This window comes from Xiphophorus hellerii, chromosome 23 (assembly GCF_003331165.1).
Source record: "Xiphophorus hellerii strain 12219 chromosome 23, Xiphophorus_hellerii-4.1, whole genome shotgun sequence".
NCBI lineage: Eukaryota > Metazoa > Chordata > Actinopteri > Cyprinodontiformes > Poeciliidae > Xiphophorus > Xiphophorus hellerii.
Window position 1 is genome coordinate 9,247,627 of NC_045694.1, and position 19,408 is coordinate 9,267,034.

At 38.2% G+C, this 19,408-nt stretch overlaps 1 protein-coding gene across 2 annotated transcripts in view; it reads left to right on the plus strand.

The window, feature by feature from the left end:
* LOC116714270 (ETS-related transcription factor Elf-4-like) overlaps positions 1-17,086 on the plus strand; it is a 70,885-nt gene extending 53,799 nt beyond the window's left edge. For both annotated transcript variants that reach the window (XM_032554731.1, XM_032554730.1), the window contains exons 3-9: positions 6,800-6,974; positions 7,870-7,974; positions 9,579-9,740; positions 9,861-9,944; positions 11,493-11,685; positions 11,898-12,239; positions 14,498-17,086. In XM_032554731.1, coding sequence (XP_032410622.1) covers positions 6,800-6,974; positions 7,870-7,974; positions 9,579-9,740; positions 9,861-9,944; positions 11,493-11,685; positions 11,898-12,239; positions 14,498-15,308 — 1,872 coding nt within the window. In that variant the 3' untranslated portion in view covers positions 15,309-17,086. The remainder of the gene's footprint in view (positions 1-6,799; positions 6,975-7,869; positions 7,975-9,578; positions 9,741-9,860; positions 9,945-11,492; positions 11,686-11,897; positions 12,240-14,497) is intronic.
* The last annotated feature ends 2,322 nt before the right edge of the window (positions 17,087-19,408 follow it).

Below are 19,408 nucleotides of genomic sequence, written 5' to 3' on the forward strand. Positions count from 1 at the left end.
GCTTTAGTTGACTATAACAGCCTTTCTCTGGAGGCAGACGGAGGCTGCTGCTGGGAGCAGAGACGGAGAAACCTGCGGCGGAGTTGGGTTGCGTTGTGCGTGGGAGGCAGCCGGGGTGGGGCTTCAACCTGAACATGGTTGCAGCACAAAGGTTGCCGTTGCATTTACCTGACACACATATTAGCGCCTGTGTGTCTTGTCATTGGAGCGGTGAGCTGCATCGGTTATCTCCTCCCCTCAGCAGACGCTGGATCCTGTGGAGCAGGCTTGTTTGTTAGAGAAACGAGTGTTTATGTGCGCCAGCATCTGAGACAAGTTGTTACTGGATCCCTGAATAGCACCGCTTCAGGCCCAACCTGACAGACCAGTTGTGTCGCTGCTTGGAAGGGACGCAGTAATTCACCTAAAAGGTCTCACATTGTTCCACTGTGACAGTTTTGTTGTTGGTGGCACCCACTCAGCCTATTGTGCAAAAGCCTCAGCTCTTTTTTAGCAAGTCATGGTAAAGCATTGAAATCCACTCTGTCAGGTGGGCTTTGGCTTTGGATGGCGGTTTTAAAACCACAATAAACTTATTATAGCTGAGTGAAATCACAGCTTCTGCAATGATTAGCTCTGCTCTATTGGATGTGGAAGTCAATGAGTAGCCTCTCCAGACTCAGCATGTGATGAATTTCAGCTTTTGTCATCTTCAACTGTTCAGTTTTGATCTTATTTTCATTGATTTTCAAAGAGATTTTCTGTTAAGTAGGGATGTAGCAAGATTTAGTACACTAAATATTAAACTATCTCAATATTTGTCACTGAAGTAAAGTCAAAGTGTTAGTTTTGCATCTGGTAACGTTGATTAAATTTATTATGTTAATATGAAGGTGTGTGCTTTAGTAGGGGTTTCTGCAGGCTCTTAAGAAGTTATGATTAATAATCAAACCTTTAAAAGTTTTAAATATGCCCTTATTTTCCATCATAAGTCCTAAATTAATCCATTGGTGATTTTTTAAATTAGTTTTTCCCTCTCATCTTTAAAAGCACCACAGCAGCATTTGTTTGTTGTTTTCTATTTTAGTTTTGTTTTTTGGCTTAGGCAAATTTACCAAACATGTGATCCAGTTCGCAGTCCTGTCAGCAATTTAAAGTATTCCCTCCAACAACTGAAAATACTCTCCTGTTGTGCTTCCTTTGTTTGTCTGTTATATAATTACAAGCTCCATTTCTCATAGAAAGTAAATATTCAAACACTTTGAATATTTAGTTTAAGAAAGTAATTTCAGTGGTTTTCTGATTACTATGCTATAAAATATCAGTTTAAGTATCATTTCTTTCTTAACTTGTTTGATAAATAAAACTAAATACCTTCTTAGGGAAGAGAATTGCTGAGGTAATTTGTGATTCACTTGGATCTAAAATCTTTAAATTAACTCGTTCTAGACTCTAATCTTGAAGCAAGAAAGAAACTACTACATTCCATCTTGCTGGGAACAATGGTTGGTTTCAGAAGATTTAAATAAGTTTTCATAGTGTTGAAATTGTCTATCTGGCAGCATTTTGGACGCTTTAGCAAAGTGACTGATAAAACATCTGTAACTCTGAGCTAAAGAGCTTTTCCACTGTTACTAATGAGTCTGAACTTCATTTAAAGTGTTTTTGTTGCACAAACTACTGATTTTACACAGTGGGAAAGTCTTATCAGGCTTTTCTTAATCAGTTATCACCGAAGCCGGTTTGGTTTTGCCTGAAGTTGGAAGCCTTGGTAGTCCTTAGCTGGAAATGTTTGATCCTCCTGCTGGTTTATTCTGAGATTTGTGGAGGATTATAGTGCAAGGAGACAGTTTGCCTACACAAATCATAGTATGTATGTCGATATCTCTGCAAACAGATGTTTTAAAACAGAGAGTTGTTTCTAAGAGCACCTGGACTGGTGGGTTAAAATAATAATAATATAAAAAAGCCTTTTAATCAGAGAAAATGAGCTCACATTATTCTGATCCAAAACTGATGGTAAGCAATCACTTAACCGTTGGAGCTGGTTTAGAAAGAACCAGAACATGTCTGACCAAATCCAATATGCCTGCCTAAGTTTAAAGCTTTTTTTCTCAAAAAGTAAATTTTTGCATTGTAAAACCTCAGTTTCTCAGAAACATCTTCTTCTATTTGTGCATAAAACAAGAACAAAAAAAAAGAAAAAATGATTGTGAGTAGAACCCAAAAATATAGATAAAATTAAATTCTTGGTAACCCATTTTCGCGTCTCATGTGTTGTATGTATTAGGACGCCTTTAAACATCAACCGGCATTTTATTACCAACGCTGGACGTATATGTCGAATTCAGTCGCTACATCCTTTGTCATATAACTACATTAAAACATAATACAAAAATTAAAAGCTTAATTTCACATTGTGTTGTTGGGTTCTTTAAACAATTTCTGTAGAAGAAGTTATAGAATTAAAAAGGATCAAATAAGTAATAAAATAGCAAGATTTCAAGCTCCATTTTTACTAGCTTGTGTTTGGCGGTGTTGTGGTTGCTAGGCGACAGGGCATACTGTGAGGTAATGGCGGGATTAAATCTGAAGACTTGACCTCCCAATGTCACAGCTACTCACTTTGTTCTTCATGGACCGAGTATTGGAAACACTCAGCGACTGTTTTTCACATTTTCATTGAGAATAGCTCGATGTTAGCTTGTCTTTGAGAATGAAGCTAACAGCTAGCTCTGCAGAAGCTAGAAGCTAAGCAGAATTTTGTCATTTTAAAACTTACAAATCTCAAAAGCATTATAGTAGTTTATGCTAACATTTCCATATGAACTTCTAAATCATCATCACGCTTCCTTTCATGAGCTTTCAGAAGCTAATGATTCTTTACACAGGAAAAGTAGCTGGGAAATATAGCAATCATATTAAATGCTAACATTTTAGCATTTCAAACTTTTTTAAAAATCATTAAGTTTAAGTAGAAAAAGTAAAGTTCTTTTAAGACATGCCTTATATGATCTTGACCTCTTAACTGCTAGCTTTAGCCTCCAGGACCAACTGGAGAGTTTACAAAATGTTCTTACTGGAGACATTTGACTTTTGAGAAAGGGCGGCTCCAGAACTGCTCCAAATTTCACAATGAGGATATTGAAAGCTTCAGGCAGTTGAAATCCATTGTGTCGGGGCAGGTAAAGCAGAAGAGAGAGGGGTGTGGGGAGGGAAACAGCCTGCTCAGATGCTGCTGCTTTCAAAGGCAAAATGGGGAACTCAGAAATGCAAATCAGCCTGATATTTATCACTCCTGTTCCCTCTACTAGAAACAGTATTCAGGCCATTAAAGAGGAAGGAGTAGTTAAAATGTGAATTATGTTCAGCACAAACCATTTTAGCTGAAACCTTTGTGCTTTCTTCATGTCTTTTCAAAGGCCAGAGATGCAACAGGAAAGGAAAACATTTAGGACCAAAACGACCTGCAGAGACAGCAGCTCTACATGTCTTTGGCGCTGGGTCAGCAGAATGTTGTGGGATTTGATGGGAGGAGGTGGTAGATGAGCTGCTGTCTCTGGACCAGTAGGCAAAACACATCTTTATCTCGCTCAAGGACAGAAAACACGAGTTAAGTCAGCCCAAGAAAATGTGGCGGCCTCAACGTCTGGCTATGATGGTGGCAAAGATTCCCATTAATGGATTGAAACTGCAGTCAGAGCAAAAACATGCTTGCTTTTAATCCTCAAAGTTATGGTTGACGTCATTATTCTTTACAGTAAGTATTAAAAATCCTTGGTGAAATACCTGCTTAAAGAGCATAAACATTTCAAACAGCTAACAATGAGCCGGTCTGTTAGCTTCCTGGTTAACCAGTAGCAGAAATGAGTGTACAGGCATGCAGTGGGACGCCACCATTCCCGCCCCCTCCCTCAGCTCAAGGCCTGGACACCTGGTCTGCCCCCGAGGTCCCAGCCAACAATGAACACTTGTGTAAAAAGACAGAGACGCCTTTATTCCCACAGCTCCTACAGCACCTTTTTGTCTGTGTGTCTCTCTTAAACCGGCCCATCATTGCAGGAATGTTGCTTTTTATTGATCTTCACTGAGTGGCTGAAGATGGAAAAAAGAAAAATCACATCTATGTAAGCTAGAATAGCAGATGCTACTTCACAGTTCTCTGTGTTTAATGTGAGAGCTTTTGGTCCATTGACCTCTTAAAAATAAGTTTCATTTTGTCCTTAGCCATGTAGGTTGGATCATTTTATTTTTAATACTTTGTTTCACAATCTTTTGGGCACTGAATAAAAACAAAGAAGTTGGCATTCAAACTGAAAAAGGGAACGACTTCAGCTGAGATTTAAAGTGTACTCTGCTGCCATCTGCTGGGCGTTTTTTGGCTCATTCCTCAGATTAGTTTTTCCTTTATATCTACAAAATACATTATATTAAAACAATTATATCCCCAGGAACATTAGACAGAAACAATTAAACCAAAACAAACGAACAAAAAGCCTAAAAGATTAAATAATAAACTAAGAAAACAAATGGAAATAAAACACAAATTCTGGCTAAGATGGTTTATATTTTAAACTTAAACCAAGAATTGAATTTATGCTACATTAAGTTGTCAATAAGCAAATAAATAAATAATAATAGGGTACTTGTTAAAACCATTAACAGCTCATCATAAAATAAAGTTTTAAATAATATGTTATAAATAAGTAAATAGTCAAATACATAACTAAATAGTTATACATATGACTTTAAAGAGAAAGGAGTAGCTAAATGTAAAAGTAAAATCACTTCCATTGTGAGGATGACAGTTTAAAACTAAAACTTAAATGAAAAAATACATTATAAAATATTTGCTTATGTTGTCAATAAGTAAAGATTAAATAGACACATAACAGTATTTATTAAAACCACTAAGTTTAAAAGAGTTTTAAATATGTAATAAGTAAATAATCAAATAAATACCTAAATAAATGTAAATACTCAAATTAAAAATTTATTGTTCTCTTAAGTATGCCTAGCCCAGTAAACAATAAAACAATTAATGCTATGATAAATAAAAATGACCTCAATAATGTCATTTTGATGATTAATATTTTTTGAAAGGTAATAATTTTGTTTACAGAGACTAAACAATCCATTTTATTTATTGTTTCTGTTTTGTGTGGGTTTTACTTCCGCTTTATGTTGTTTTTTTGGACATTTAAAATATCTTCCAGCTCCAGTGTTGAGTTTATTAGTGTTCGAGAAGAGATTATCAATATATTACTAGAGAATGGTGTTAAAACAACAATATTATCGTTTATTGCAATAATTTTAGGGACAATTTATCGTCCAGTAAAATTTATTGCAGCAGGCCTACTTTCAAGCACTACTATTAGTAATAATAATAATAATTCAGTTTATAATATTATCTTTTCATGCTCTCCAAAGCGCATCTTTCACATTTAGAGCAGAACACGACTCCCTTAATTAAAGAATGGAGTTGCTTTGCCCTCACCAACCAGCCGCCCAGTGGCCGTCCATTCTTGACACGATCCCCGCTGGAGGAGCTCTCAGACAGTGCTTGTCTCCTCAGATGTAGCTCTACGGTTCGGCCCACCCTCCACCAATTCCCCCGGTCCCTCCGCTGCCCCACTCATCAGGCGTCGCTAAGCCCAAAATGAGACGGCGAGGTTAGAATTCCCAGAGCGTGATGAAGAAGGTGCTTGTCTGCAATTCATATCTGATTCATTAACATTCATTTGGGTTTATATAATTTCTGGGCATAAGATTAGGTTCTCAGACAGCTGGTTCCCGTCTTCTTCACAACGCCCCAGCGGGCCGCTGCAACACAACAGAAATGATCTCTCTTCCATGCTGCGTGCCTCCACATTAGCTCAGGCTGAGAATGAATCCACAACGTCTTACAAAGCAATAAAAGAGGCCAAATTGGTTTAGAACTAGGGATCCAAACAATTCGTTAATGATTAATTCTCGATTCACGATTTATTGGATTAAAATGAGCTCAAATCGATTAAGTTTAGATCTTCTTTAATGGTGTAGTTTGGCCTCCATCCAGCAGGGGACGCCACTGGTCATCCTTAAGCTGAGCCGTTGGTACTAAAGCAAAGATGGCGGAGCTACAGCAGAACGGGGAAGATAAACGGTCAAAACAGAGTCCGTTGTGGGGTGAAAAATACACTTTATGCGGTTCTGTTTTGAAATATAAACACTCGACAATCTTTGATTTTCACTTTAAAAGCGCTCATATAGGTTAGCTACATTACAGAGCAACTTCTTTTTAAAAAACTACTTGCTAATTGCTAAAAATTATGTGCTACGAAGGTGAGATAACCCAGAAACATGACTTCAATAAACCCGGTTGATTTTTACGACTGTCATGGAGCAACGTTTTAATATTCTTTTAAGAGCAGCCTCATGAATTAATGTTTCCAATATTTTATTTATTATTTTTAAAATTTTCTATTCAGCATCCTTAGAGGTTCCTGGTTTGTTATATTTTATAAATATGTCTAAATTTAATAATGTGCGAAAACCAAAATTTTTTCATTATTCAGTCAGTATTTAATACAAATGATACAAAATAATGTTGAATTTTTAAAATAAAATTTATGAAAAAGTTAGCCCTATGAAGTAATCAATTAATAACTTGCCTCCCTAGTCAGAACATTAAACCGATAATAATAATAATGCATAGTGAAGGAATTACTGTATGTTTTGAATCTTTTAATTCACATATATGTCCAAGAGCTCCAGCAGGTATTATGTGTTATAATACCTCATGTCTCATCGTATGTACACGTGTGTTTTCTCTGCGCAGTTGGACGACCCCTCAGTATTCCCAGCCGTGATCGTGGAGCAGGTACCCACCACCGACCTGCTGCAGGTCTACTCGGGCCTCGAGTCGGACGAGGTGACTAACGGCATCATGGTGGACACGACTCTCAACGTGGTGGAGGGACCATCCATCCTTTCAGAAGGAGTGGACCTCTCAGGTGAAGACACGACACTTTGGAAACATTTCACATAGACTGATAGATGTCAACGATGTTTCTCAGCTATTGTCGAATTTCATAATTTGCAGCTTTTTATTTTGTTGTTTTCCTACATCATGTTGTAAGTCAGGTTCTACTTGAGTGATCTCTTAAATCTACATGTCTAACATTAGACCTGGGTATGATTTGGAAAACTGAAGCCATCTTCTGTGATTAATCACATTTTATTCAGAATTTTGTAAGGTTGTTTTGGTTTTGGTACCTTATTTCACTTAATACATTAAATCCTCATTTGAAAATGTTTGTATTTAATTGGGTTACTTTTAAGTGATATTAAACTACATTTGATTATCATTGATGAAACACTTAAGTTTGAAAAAAACTAGAGAAAATCTGTGACAGGTTGAACCTTTTCCCAGCTCTATGTAAAAGTGTCTAGATTTTCTGTGTCCAACACTATTACTGGAACTAATCTAACACAATTATTTCTAAGCCTGTTACAGTAAGCGATTAATTAAATTAAGATGAACTCAATCATTTCTATTCTGATGACTAATATATTTTAAATTGTAATTTTGTTTTCAGAGACTTTGTAATCCGTCTTATTTATTGTTTTTGGTTGTCATGTTTTATTTTGGAAATTTAAAAGATCTTCCATTTTCAGTGTTGTATACAAAAATTTAAGTTTATTGTTTATTGAGGGGGAGGACTTGCATTATTTTGCCATTATTACTTGAAAAAGGTCTCAAAACAACAATATTCTAATTTATCGCAATAATTACTGGGACAATTTATTGTCTAGAAAAAATTTATTGTGACAAACTTAATTATTTCACGTGAAGCTTCCAGTTATGTTGCCAACTGTTTTGATGCATTTTTGTCTTTTGATGGACAGAAACGAGAGTTTCCCGTGCCGAAGACAGCATGGAGACGAACGAAGCTGCAGCAGCTCTGCTGAACATGGAGTCTCCAAATAATATTTTGGATGAGAAGCGAATGAGTGAGTTTATTTATGTTTATTTTAGGGCTGTAACGATTCATCGAATGATTCAAGTATCTCAAGCCTTAAAATTTAAGTTATCTACCTCGAAGCTTAATTAGATTATCTATTACTATTTAGCGCCATTTAATCTGGCTGGATAATTATTTGTGTTGCACAACGCTCTCACTTTCGCCAATGAGCTGTTGACGAATGCTAAGTGCTATTAGCAGCTATGGAGGAAGAAGTGCCGCCAAGAAAGAGACACCTCAATGCGTTGTGTAAATGATGCAAAACAAAATGGGCGTTTCAGTTTAGATCGGTCCTAAAAAAAAGTCCAACCTTACAAATTAACTGTAGAGGCCCAAGCCTGAAGTAAATCACACAATTATTTTAAAATGCTTTCAGTTTAAAATACTTCCAAACCAGACTTTGCTCTCTTTCAGGGCTGCTGTAATCAATTATTTAACGAGTATTCCATCGATTATCCTTATGATTAATCGAGTAATCAAATAAAAAAATGTGATAAAGTAAAATATTGCTAAATTCTACTATATTAGCAGTGTTTATATCGGATATCAACATCATCCCAATTTTTCATATTTGCGCATCCCTACAATTACTTAATCTGTAACAATAATAGCTCCTTTTTAAGTTAACCTGGACAAAAACTATACAAAAATCTGAAATTATATTCAATTTAATAATAAATCTGTAAGCTACAGAAACCAGTTTTTAGGTCATGTATTCATCTTCAGTCTCTTTAATAGATGAACTCTTTGCTCAGCCATTTATAGTTTTTGTGCTCATGCCAGCAATGGGATTTGGCTCCTATGTCGTACATAAAAACATAAATAACAGCTGGACTGCCGCAGTGCGCTATGTTGCTAGCACTTAGCAACAACTTAGAGGTGAAAGTGAGAGTGTTGCGCAACATAATCAATCACCTGGCCAGAACACGGCTCGCTAAATAACAAAACATAATTTAACGAAGCTTGAGGCAAATATTTTTCTGAGGAATTTTAACAATCGAATCATTTGAGGAATCGTTACAGCTCTTCGTAGTATAACTTTCCCCTGTTTTAGCTCTTCCAGCTCTGTTTTGTTGCTTGCTAATCAAGAAGAGTAATGATGTGGAAAAAATAATAATAAAGGATAATTAGAAATATCTGTTTTATGAAAAAATCTTTTTCATACTTCAAACATCAGACTGAAAGTAATGTTCAGTAAATTTTTAAAAAAAGGAACTTAATTGTTTATTTACTAGCATAGTTTTCTTTTACTTTTTTTGGCTCTAGTGGCTTTTATTTGATAGTTAATTGACAGGAAAGTGGGTAATGAGAGAAGGAGAAAACATGCAGCAAAGGTCGCCAGGCTGGGAATCGAACCTGCGACGGCTGTGTCGAGGACAAGGCCTCCATATGTGGGTTGTGCTGAACCCCTGCGCCACCACAGCTCACGCTAGATTTCTTTTACTATCTTAAGTAGCTACTACAGAAGACGATTAATTACTCAGTCATCAGTAGATTACTTGATTACTAAAATAGACTATAGCAGCCTTAATTTATTTCTCTGCTTTATGCAAAACAAGGTGTAATTCTTGTATGTTGTTGCTGTTTGTGCAGTTCACACCTACAGCCATCTGCTGGAGTCAGAGATGACGTACGCGCCACTCAGGCCGGACCAAATGGACAACGTTGCCCTGGACATGTCTCTGGATGAAGACACGTCATCCATGGATGAGATTTCTCAAAAGATTCCCTTAAAACCTCAGAAAAAAACCAAAGGTAAGACTTTATTTTTCTAGTTAAGTAATAATTTGTTGCACCAGTTTAGAGTAGAAGGTGATTACATGATTTTGTTGTGTCCTTTGACCTTCTAACATGCTGCTTCTCACATTGAATCAGTGCGAAAGCCCCGGGTAGTGCGTCCCTGCTCTCCAATCACAACCCCTAACTTGCCACTCAGGAAGAAGAGCAAAGAGGGCAAAGGTAAGCCTCACCAACTAGTCCACTTTTCTGTAATGAGCCAATAAAAATCAAGGTCTCTCCTCCTCTTGTGATCGCTCCGATTCCTCCAGTGGAGCGGGCGACCAGCTGCCCTCGGCCCCTGCAGTCCATCTGGGTTGAACCTGAGCGAGTTAATGGATGAGGGGATCGGGTGGTGTTGTGTTTCTCGGGGAAACAGGAGTGATTGCATGCTGGAGGGCACACTGATGCTTTACTGATAGATGCAGGGGCGATGCCGCTTTGTTTGGGCCGTTCACAACGACACAATAGGGGGGAAGGGGTTTGGGACGTCTGGTTCAGACGCCCACGAATGCATCACTCTGTCACTTGGTCGGGGATTCAGGTGACTTCTGGGAGTGCTGCTGTTTTTAAACGCTGCCGGCCGCTGAAGTCTGGCAAATTAGAGGAATCTACATCCGAGCTTGGCATAATTAATTTCCTTCTCAGGCAGACAAATCCCTGTCACAACAATAACTGGAAGAAAAGAAAATAATTTCTCCTGCAACTCTGTGGCTTCTATGTACAAGCTGAACATCTAGATAAATTAGGGCTGGAGCAATTAATCGAGTATTTTTGGTTTAGTTTCTAGTTCAGATATCTTATTGTATTTGTGCAATAAAATATTTATTTTCCCATTTAAAAAATGAATTGAAGTATTTATTTATTTGCATATTTTAATATGTTTGCAATATATATGTAAAAAAAAAAAAGCTTTAATGAATCAGTTTTTTTCTCTTTTTTTGTTTTCTTTGTTTATTCTTATGGAGTTATATAAACATGTAAACAGGCTTATGAATTCATATTCCATGCTCTTTTTTATAATATGCAAATATTTTTTAAAAGATAAAAAACTAATTTGATCACAAAAAAGCAAAAAATCTGCAGAATGTTTTTATTTGATTAATTGTCTAAATCACATGTATCAAACTCAAGGCCCGGGGGCCAAATCTGGCCCGCCGTAGCTTTTTATGTGGCCCTCTAGGCTCCGAATTACATCAAAAAGTCCCTCCAGTTTTTCATAAATATGCAAAATTCACACAAAATCAACAGATCCCCACAATTTTACTGCAAGTTTTTCTCAAAATTGGTCAAAAACATTGAGTTCAAGTGACTGCTGCCTCAGTCTCACTTGATGTCAAGTTATAGTCTGTGATTGATAAGGAGATTAATTAAAAGTCTCATTTAACGTCGTACATTATCTCAAATATCGTAAAAATTCCTTACAATTATTTCTAATTGCAAAAAACCACAAAAACAATCACAAAATCCTGGAGGGACTGATCAGCGTGGAAAGATGTTCAATATTATTTAATTTTAAGAATCATCTATTGAATAGTGAAGCAGTTATTTATTGATATTTTAACAGTTTATCAATACATTCTGGAACAACCGGCCCTTTAAGAACATTCAGGTCTTTGATATGGCCCTGATCTAAATAAAAGACAAAATGAACACTAGTACTGATTGAAAGCTTGAATCTGTGCCTGCATGTTGTAACCATGGACTCAAATTAGCCTCTTTAATTTGCAGGCAACACCATCTACCTGTGGGAATTCCTCCTGGCTTTGCTGCAGGATAAAAACACCTGTCCCAAATACATCAAGTGGACGCAGCGTGAAAAAGGCATCTTTAAGCTGGTGGACTCCAAGGCTGTTTCAAAGCTTTGGGGCAAGCACAAGAACAAGCCCGACATGAACTATGAGACCATGGGGAGGGCTCTCAGGTGAGAGCAGAATACCAATGAGCCACGTCTGCCAATGTGACATTATCATGCACACAAACTCATCCAGCATTTAACCTTGAAGACACCATTTCCACTGATATGTTCTTATTAGCACTCTGGAACGGCGGCTTAAATTTTTATGAGTCGTTAAACTTTAATCGCGATAATGTCAATAATTGGTTGAACGGACTCTCGCCTACTTCCTCCCCCAGGTACTACTATCAGAGAGGCATCCTCGCCAAAGTGGAGGGGCAGCGGCTGGTCTACCAGTTCAAAGAGATGCCCTCTGACCTGGTGGTGATCGACGACGAAGAGGCGGGGTCTGACGCCAACGCTGGCTACGAGAGCCAACGGGCTTCCAACGGGCGGGGCGTGGTCCGCGGAGGGTCCAAAGGCCACGGCAGGGCGCAGCATGTGTCGCTGAAGCCGATGAAGAAAGAGCCCAGAGATGAATGTCTGTACCGGGAGGCTGACGGAGGACAGGCGGAGCAGCTGCTCCATGTTTTACAGGAGAACCAGGCGCACGGCGTTCAGGACGCAGCGCACGCCGTCAGGTAGGAGAGCCGCTCACTGACTGTACACACAGGCCAGTGTCAATAATCAATAAATCACTTAATCACAGGATGAACCATGATATATAATAATATATCATAATATAATGTAACAATAGTTAAATTATATAGTTAAATAATGTTACATTTATAGTTACATTATATACATTACATAGTTATATAACTACATATAGTTACATTGTATATGTATAATGTAACTATTGTTTCATTATTTAAGAATGTAACAATATTTAGAACCAATATTGTTGGTCTTAAACCAACAATATTATCATTTATCGCGATAATTTCTGGGGTAATTTATCGTCCAGAGAAACTTGTCGTTGTGTTTCCAGCCAAAAAGAAAACATAGAGCAAAAGTATGAAGTTACACTGCAAAAACACAACATTTTACCAAATATTCTGGTCTAGTTTCTAGTGCAAATATCTTAGTGGACTTAAAATAAGACAAAAATAATTTACAAGTAACTTTTCAGCCAGATAAATCAGCTTGTGTTAGGTTAATAATTCCTTAATATTAATTTTAAAACTGTCGTGAGTGAAATAATCGTCCTGTAGATAATAGTAATTTGCTTTTTGGTAATATTACACAAATGCATACGTGACAATGGTTTAAAGATTTATAAAATTGTATAAACCAAAGTGGAAGAAGTGAACTTTGGACGAACCAATTAAAATTTATTCCAAATAAAAACTCCTGCTCAGTTAACTTGTTTTAATTTTTTAACTGAGTACAAATGCTCTCCTTTGCAGTTAATCGTAGTTTTGTCATTTCTGTTTCGAGCAACTTTGCTTTTTCTCGTTAAAACTACAGCGGTGCCGTCTGTAGTTTTAACGTTCAGCTTGTTTTGTGTTAGAGTTTGTTTGGACTCCACTGCCTGCATTATGAATGCTTCATCTTTCCTGTGATATTTTCCAGGCTGGAAAAGCTCAGCAGTTAGGAACTGTGGACAGAATAATAATTTATACAGTGGAGAAATCTGTGTTGTTTGTTACAATAATGATGAGGACAGGACTTCTCTGTGATATACTGGCTGTATTTCTCAGTAGGGTTTAATAAAAATAAATATATATATCCATGTTTCCAAAGATGTAGGCCGAATGTTCATCTTGGTTATTCATCAGGCTTTATATTTTAATTTTAAAAGTGGGTAAAAGGCTCAAAATAAGTAGGTGAAAATGTATTTTAAATGTCTTAAATTTAAATGACAGCTGGAGGAAATACTGACAGGTTATAGGAACGTTGGGTTTCTGACATCAGAATGAGGAAAGTTTTACCCTATTCCTCACTTTCAGCTTTGTGCTGTCAAAGGGGTTTGGGCTTTGACTAGGCCTCTCTCTCTTAATTCTCAGCCTGGTATGTTTTGAATAGCAGTTATGTTTTTCAGTTCTGGATTGTTTTACTTGGTTTATACCAAACATGTCCTCTCGTCTGGCGTCTATTTACATTTTAGACTTATTTTATTATTCCTAAACCTCTGGTCTTTGTTTCTGTTCTTTCTGCGACACTTCTGTTTGCTTCGTGTTTAAAATTTTATGGTTTTTTTCAGTGAAAATATGTTGGAAAAACACAGGATTTCAAAAGTTATCTTTATTTGTTTATGACTGTAAAACGAAAACAGTGCTAGTTCCACAGCTACGCTAGCAAATGTTTTACCTGAAATAATCTGCCAGTGAAATAGTACTTTATTATCAAAATAAAGCGATTATTTACATAAAACAAGCTCCTATAAGACACTGAAAACTTACTTTAGAGTTTGTTTTGTCTTATTTCAAATGTATTAAGATATTTGCATTAGAGACTAGAAGAATAATACTTAAGATTTTGTGTTTTTTCAGTGTAATTTAGTAATTGGAGAATACAGACTTAAAATAACAAACTTAGTAATGAAGTCAAAATTGTACAAAAAACAGACATTTTGCATTTAAAATAAAAAAAACCTTTGTAAATATGTTCTGGCCAGAACTATTTCAGTAGCATAGCTTCAGTTTTAGCTTCACCTGGTTCAAATTCTGTAAAAAGGAAATCTTTAATTAAGTTTCTTTTACTATCTGATTGTTGATTGAATAATCTAAAAAGTAATGAACAAATAAACCTTTCACTGTTTTGATTAGTCAGGCATTTTTTTAGCTGCAGATACATCCTTTGCTATCAGGTTTTTAAAGGTTGTCCTGATATTTTTCCTGGCTGTAGAGGGAAAAACCCAGATAAATATTGAGTTTTAATCATTTTGTCTCCTCAGGACCATCAGCAGCCCCGTGTCGTTACCGATGGTTCTGACCTCCTCCGGCTCCCTCCAGTCGGTTCCCCTCACCGTTCTGGCTAACGGCGACTCCAGCCACTCCTCGCCTCCTCGGGTCATCCTCCACACCGTTCCCTCTGCCGCCGCGGGGGGCAAAGACGTGCTCACCATCCAGACGGCGTCTCTAACTGGCGGCGGCGCCGGCCTGCATGACGGCCTCCCGCAGCAGCTCCTGGTCACCAGTCTGGGCTCCTCCGCCATTTCCTCCTCCTCGGTCTCAACCTGCTCCTCCCCTGCGGGAGTCATCAGCTCCGCCGGCTCGGGCCTCAACGGCCTGCCCCGCCTCGTCACCATCAACACCAGCGGCGGGCACGCCATGGTGGCGCAGCAGCCGGGCACCGTCATCGCAACGGTGCTGAAGTCCAGCGATCTGTCGGCGCTGCAGGTCAAAGAGGAGATGCTGGACTCCAGCTACTTCCAGTCGATGGTGAACGGCGACCTGTCGCTGGCGGCGCACACGTTCGACAGGGAGGAGATGGAGGCCGGCGAGGCGGAGCTGCAGTACAGGACTGTGATCATCGATACCAGTCAAAGCCAAGCCCAGGCGCCGGCGAGCGAACCTTTAATAAACGGACGTTACTCCCAGAGCAGCAGCCCCGGCGAGGGCTTGACCCCGGTGGAGGAGCTGGAGGTTCGCGGGGAAATGTCTCTGCAGCCAGAGCCGGGCGTCAAAACCCTGCAGGAGCTGCCGCTCTCCGTCCAGCTGCCTGCAAACTTTATCCAGATAAAAAGTGAGCCTGCAGAGGCTTAGGGCCACGGGACTCTTTCAAAACACACAAAAAAAATCACATTTATTTTGACCACAGACTTGATATTTTCCTTTTCCTACCACAACGGTCTGATTCGAACATCAGAAGTGAGGGAACTTGCAGCATGTTGCTCTTAAAAGTCGGTCAGTTCAGCCTCAGGATTTATTGTTTACTCTCATGTTATGTGACCATGTGCCTAATTTCAAAAGATCTAGGGAGTGATTAGCATTTCTTTTTAAGAAGTTAGCTTTTACAATAAGGATTATTCCATGTAGATGAAAAATTCCACAAATCCAAACGTGGGATCAATGTCTACGATGAAAAACGTGCCAGTCAAGTTTTTGTTTTTATTTCTTAACCTTTGCATCTCATCGGACTAACGCTATCAGAGGACAACAAACCAAAAACCAGGACTGAAAGCCAAACGGTGCAACAAGAAGGGACGCCTGACGCAGTTTAAGTAAAGAGTGCCTTATGAGATGTTTGCAGAAAGATTTACCGTTTATTTTAAAGACAAGGAAGTTAATATTCATTTATTTTGAAACAGACAGAGTAGGTCTGCATCTACTCTCTGTCAGCCCTGCATAAAAAAACTGTTAACATGTAAAAGGGCATTTTTCTGTGTGGAGTTGCAGACCGGAGGGCACAGCAAGAAAAGCAGAATAAAAGTGATTTATTTCCATTTCTCCCTCTGATGCTTATAGGTTTAAGTCCTGTTTATGTAAAACAATATATATATGAATTTATAAATATATATATATACTGTATGTAGACGTATAATATGCAATTGAGATTCAATTTTAAGGCCACAACAAATTTATTTATTTTATTAATTCCTAAATTCTGTAAAGAAAAGGCACATTCGTTTTATTTTTACGTGTAAACCTGAGGGAAGATGAAAAAGAAGATACAGGAAGCTTATATGGCTTTTTTTCCCCCTTTTTGTATAGCTCTCCATATAATCAGCTTTGTTTAGTTTTTTTTTTTTTAATTTCTGGTCTTAAAAGCTCAGCGCAGCATCATTATTCTGCTGCTGTGAATATCTCTGTTAAACATTTACTGAATGAGCTTTTTGTTCCCTCTTTTCAGCGGATATACCTCTCTCCTTTTTCCAACAGTCGAGGCTGTGCTTTCAGAACTATTGGATTTTATATTACACAGAGTATCAAGTGTATCAGTCAATACTGATTTTCTGCTTAGAATCTAAAGTTTCTACATTTGTTAGGAACAAAAAATCCCGACTTATTTCTCCCTTTTTTTGTTTCTCTGGTCAGAGGAAGTTTGTGCCTTCTTCTTGTTTTTCTGTCCTGTTTGGTTAAGAACTCCCTGTTGGGGATGAAGCCATATTGATCCCGAGTCGCGTCGCGGCCCAATCGGCTGTTCTTTCCGGGCCGAGCCGAGCCGCTGAGCGAGGGAAACTCGGACTACCTGACCTCCACCGTCTGCTTTACAAACTCACCAGAGCCAAAGAGGTCCACATCCTGCAGGCACTCTGAATGTAAAACACGCTGGCACAAAAATGTTTTGACAATCAATAAATACACTGGGTTATATTTGCATTAAAATCTGACTTTCTGTTAGGATTATCTTCATATGTATTCTGATCTCTTTTTTTTTTTCCTAAAGCGCTGTTGTCTGTGAATTGTTGAGGTATGTCCACTGCATTTTGTTTTGTTGCTTCTGTTGTCTTGGGTTGTCAGTGGCCTCCTTTTATGCTGAACTTAGACTAGATTTTTAAGAAAAAGTCAATATGCTAATTAAAAAGAAAATCTCCTCTCTACATTATTTGCTGCTGTTTTATTTTCTGCAAGAGAAGTAATTTTTTAAATGATTGAAGCCTGAGATAAAATGTCACTAAAACAGGACAAAACTTTAATAAAAATTATATTTTACTAGCTGCATTTCCAACAAACGCATAAATGCGCAATATGACATATTGAAAATAAATTTGCTTAATGAAAATGTCTTCTGAATAAAAAAACTCGTAATTATCATGTTTTGGCTTTTCGGTCTCATCAATAGTTTTTTTAAAAGCGAAATATTTGCAATAGAAATGCAGCTATTGTCACATGTATGACAATCTGTGAAAAAAAATGTAGCTCCTCTACCTTCTCTCAGCGCTAACTAGAAACACCCAATCAGAGGCAGGGGCCAGTTCTTAACGATCAATCAAAATCTCATGTGCTGCTGCAGCTGGCATAGCATGTTGTGAATGCTAAACCTAGTTAGCATGACCACAGATAACGGCAGATTAACGGTTTTCTTGTATGGGTAAGTTGTTTGTCCTCCATTAGCTCATTTAGGGTGAGTATGACAGTGATTAGACCTGCTTCCTGGCTCTGATTGGCTGGTTTTGAACGGGAGCTGCGCGTTTCCTAAGACAGCAGTAAGTAGCTCAGTTTTCACAAATGATATGTCTCATAACAAAACTGTCTCAAAATGGTGACATTTTCAAAAATATGTTAAACAACAACAACAAAAACATTGTTTATAAAACTGCAGCTTTAACCTCGGAAACAACAAATAGCGGTTGGCAAGTCCATCGGTTTCCGCTGTCGACATAATGAAACCGTTTCTGCCGTGAAAACTCAGTACTGTCGGGCCGCTGCAGCTTCGGGGGACATTTGATCGCATGGCATTTAAAAGAGAAAGTAAAAGCTGCTGTAGGAAACTGGATTGGTGCCATTAGCAGTCCGGAGACTGATTGGACTGTACTTAAGAGCACTGCTGCTTCTCCAGTTGCTGTGGGTGGTTGAATACATTAGCATGTGACATGCCTGCAGCTGAAGACAGCCGCGTCTGTCAGCGCAGCTTGCATAGTGAAATGAGAGGGAGTGTGTGTGTGTGTGTGTGTGTGTGTGTGTGCTAAGTCTCTGTTTGTTGAAAGAAAAGGTTACACAGATTCTTTTGCAGCATGTTAATGTGTTTATGTGTGTGAAAGTGTCCATGGCTGTATTGGCTTTCCCGTCCCAGGTTCTGACCTGCCTGGGTCCATTGTGGCTGATTTCGCTTTAACAGGTTTAGTGTAAGAATAGAAAAATTACACGAATAAAGCACACACATTTGAAACACGTTTTTCCAAATTTCTTTACGTTTAACTTGATTAATTGCTCACCGTAGGCACAGAGGCCATTTCCATTAATTGCGAAAATTGAAATTACAAAAATAAATTCACTTAATGGAAACAATTCAATAAATAAAAAAATCTCACGTTTTTGGCTATATCGAAGCAGATATATTTACCAAAACTGCAACGGAAACATTTTTTTCACGTCACGTGAGTCACGTGATCAACTGGCAAAAACGACGAAGAAGAGGACAAGAAGTTTGGGAGGATAATGTTTGTTTGTTTTCAGCTGTTTATAAAAAGTCATTCAACAGTGTTGAATCCAGAGCTCCTAAATCCGGTACCTCTGATTTGTTTGAATGTGACCTGAATCTGAAGGCCCGGTCGCTTTCATGCAACCTGAACGTCATTGATACTCGACAAACGTCACTATTCTGCGTCCTGATACGCGCGAGAGGGGAGAGAAACAACCATGGCGGATTTTGCTGAGGATTAAGGCTGCGGTTGGATAACGACTTTAAAATCGTAAGCTGTGCTTCACCATTAGCATCCATGTTTACTTCCGCAAACAGTGAGCGCTTCTTTTTCTTCTTCTTTTTTATGGCTGTTGGCAAAACACTGAGCACGATTGCTACGTGTGACGTTACTGCGCCCTCTACTGCGCATGCGGGACACTTATTCGTTTGCGGTTCACACTGGACATCAGGTATATTCCCATATATTTGGAAATGTGAACTACCGCTTCAAAAAAATTCAGATTTCACAAAAAAAATCGGAGTTGAGCAGCAAAGCCTGCAGTGAACGCAGCCATATTGTCATGATGTGGCGACGATTAACAAATATGTAAAAAAATAAAATAAAAATACTGCAGATTTACTTTATTGATTTACATCATTTCAATTTGCGCAATTTTATTGTTAATAGAAACGTGGCACATTTCAGCAACAAAGTCCTTTACATTGTAAAAACACAAAACATACAAAGTTATAGTCCTCACAGTCAACAATTGAAGCATTATTTTTGGTTTCTAGTGTA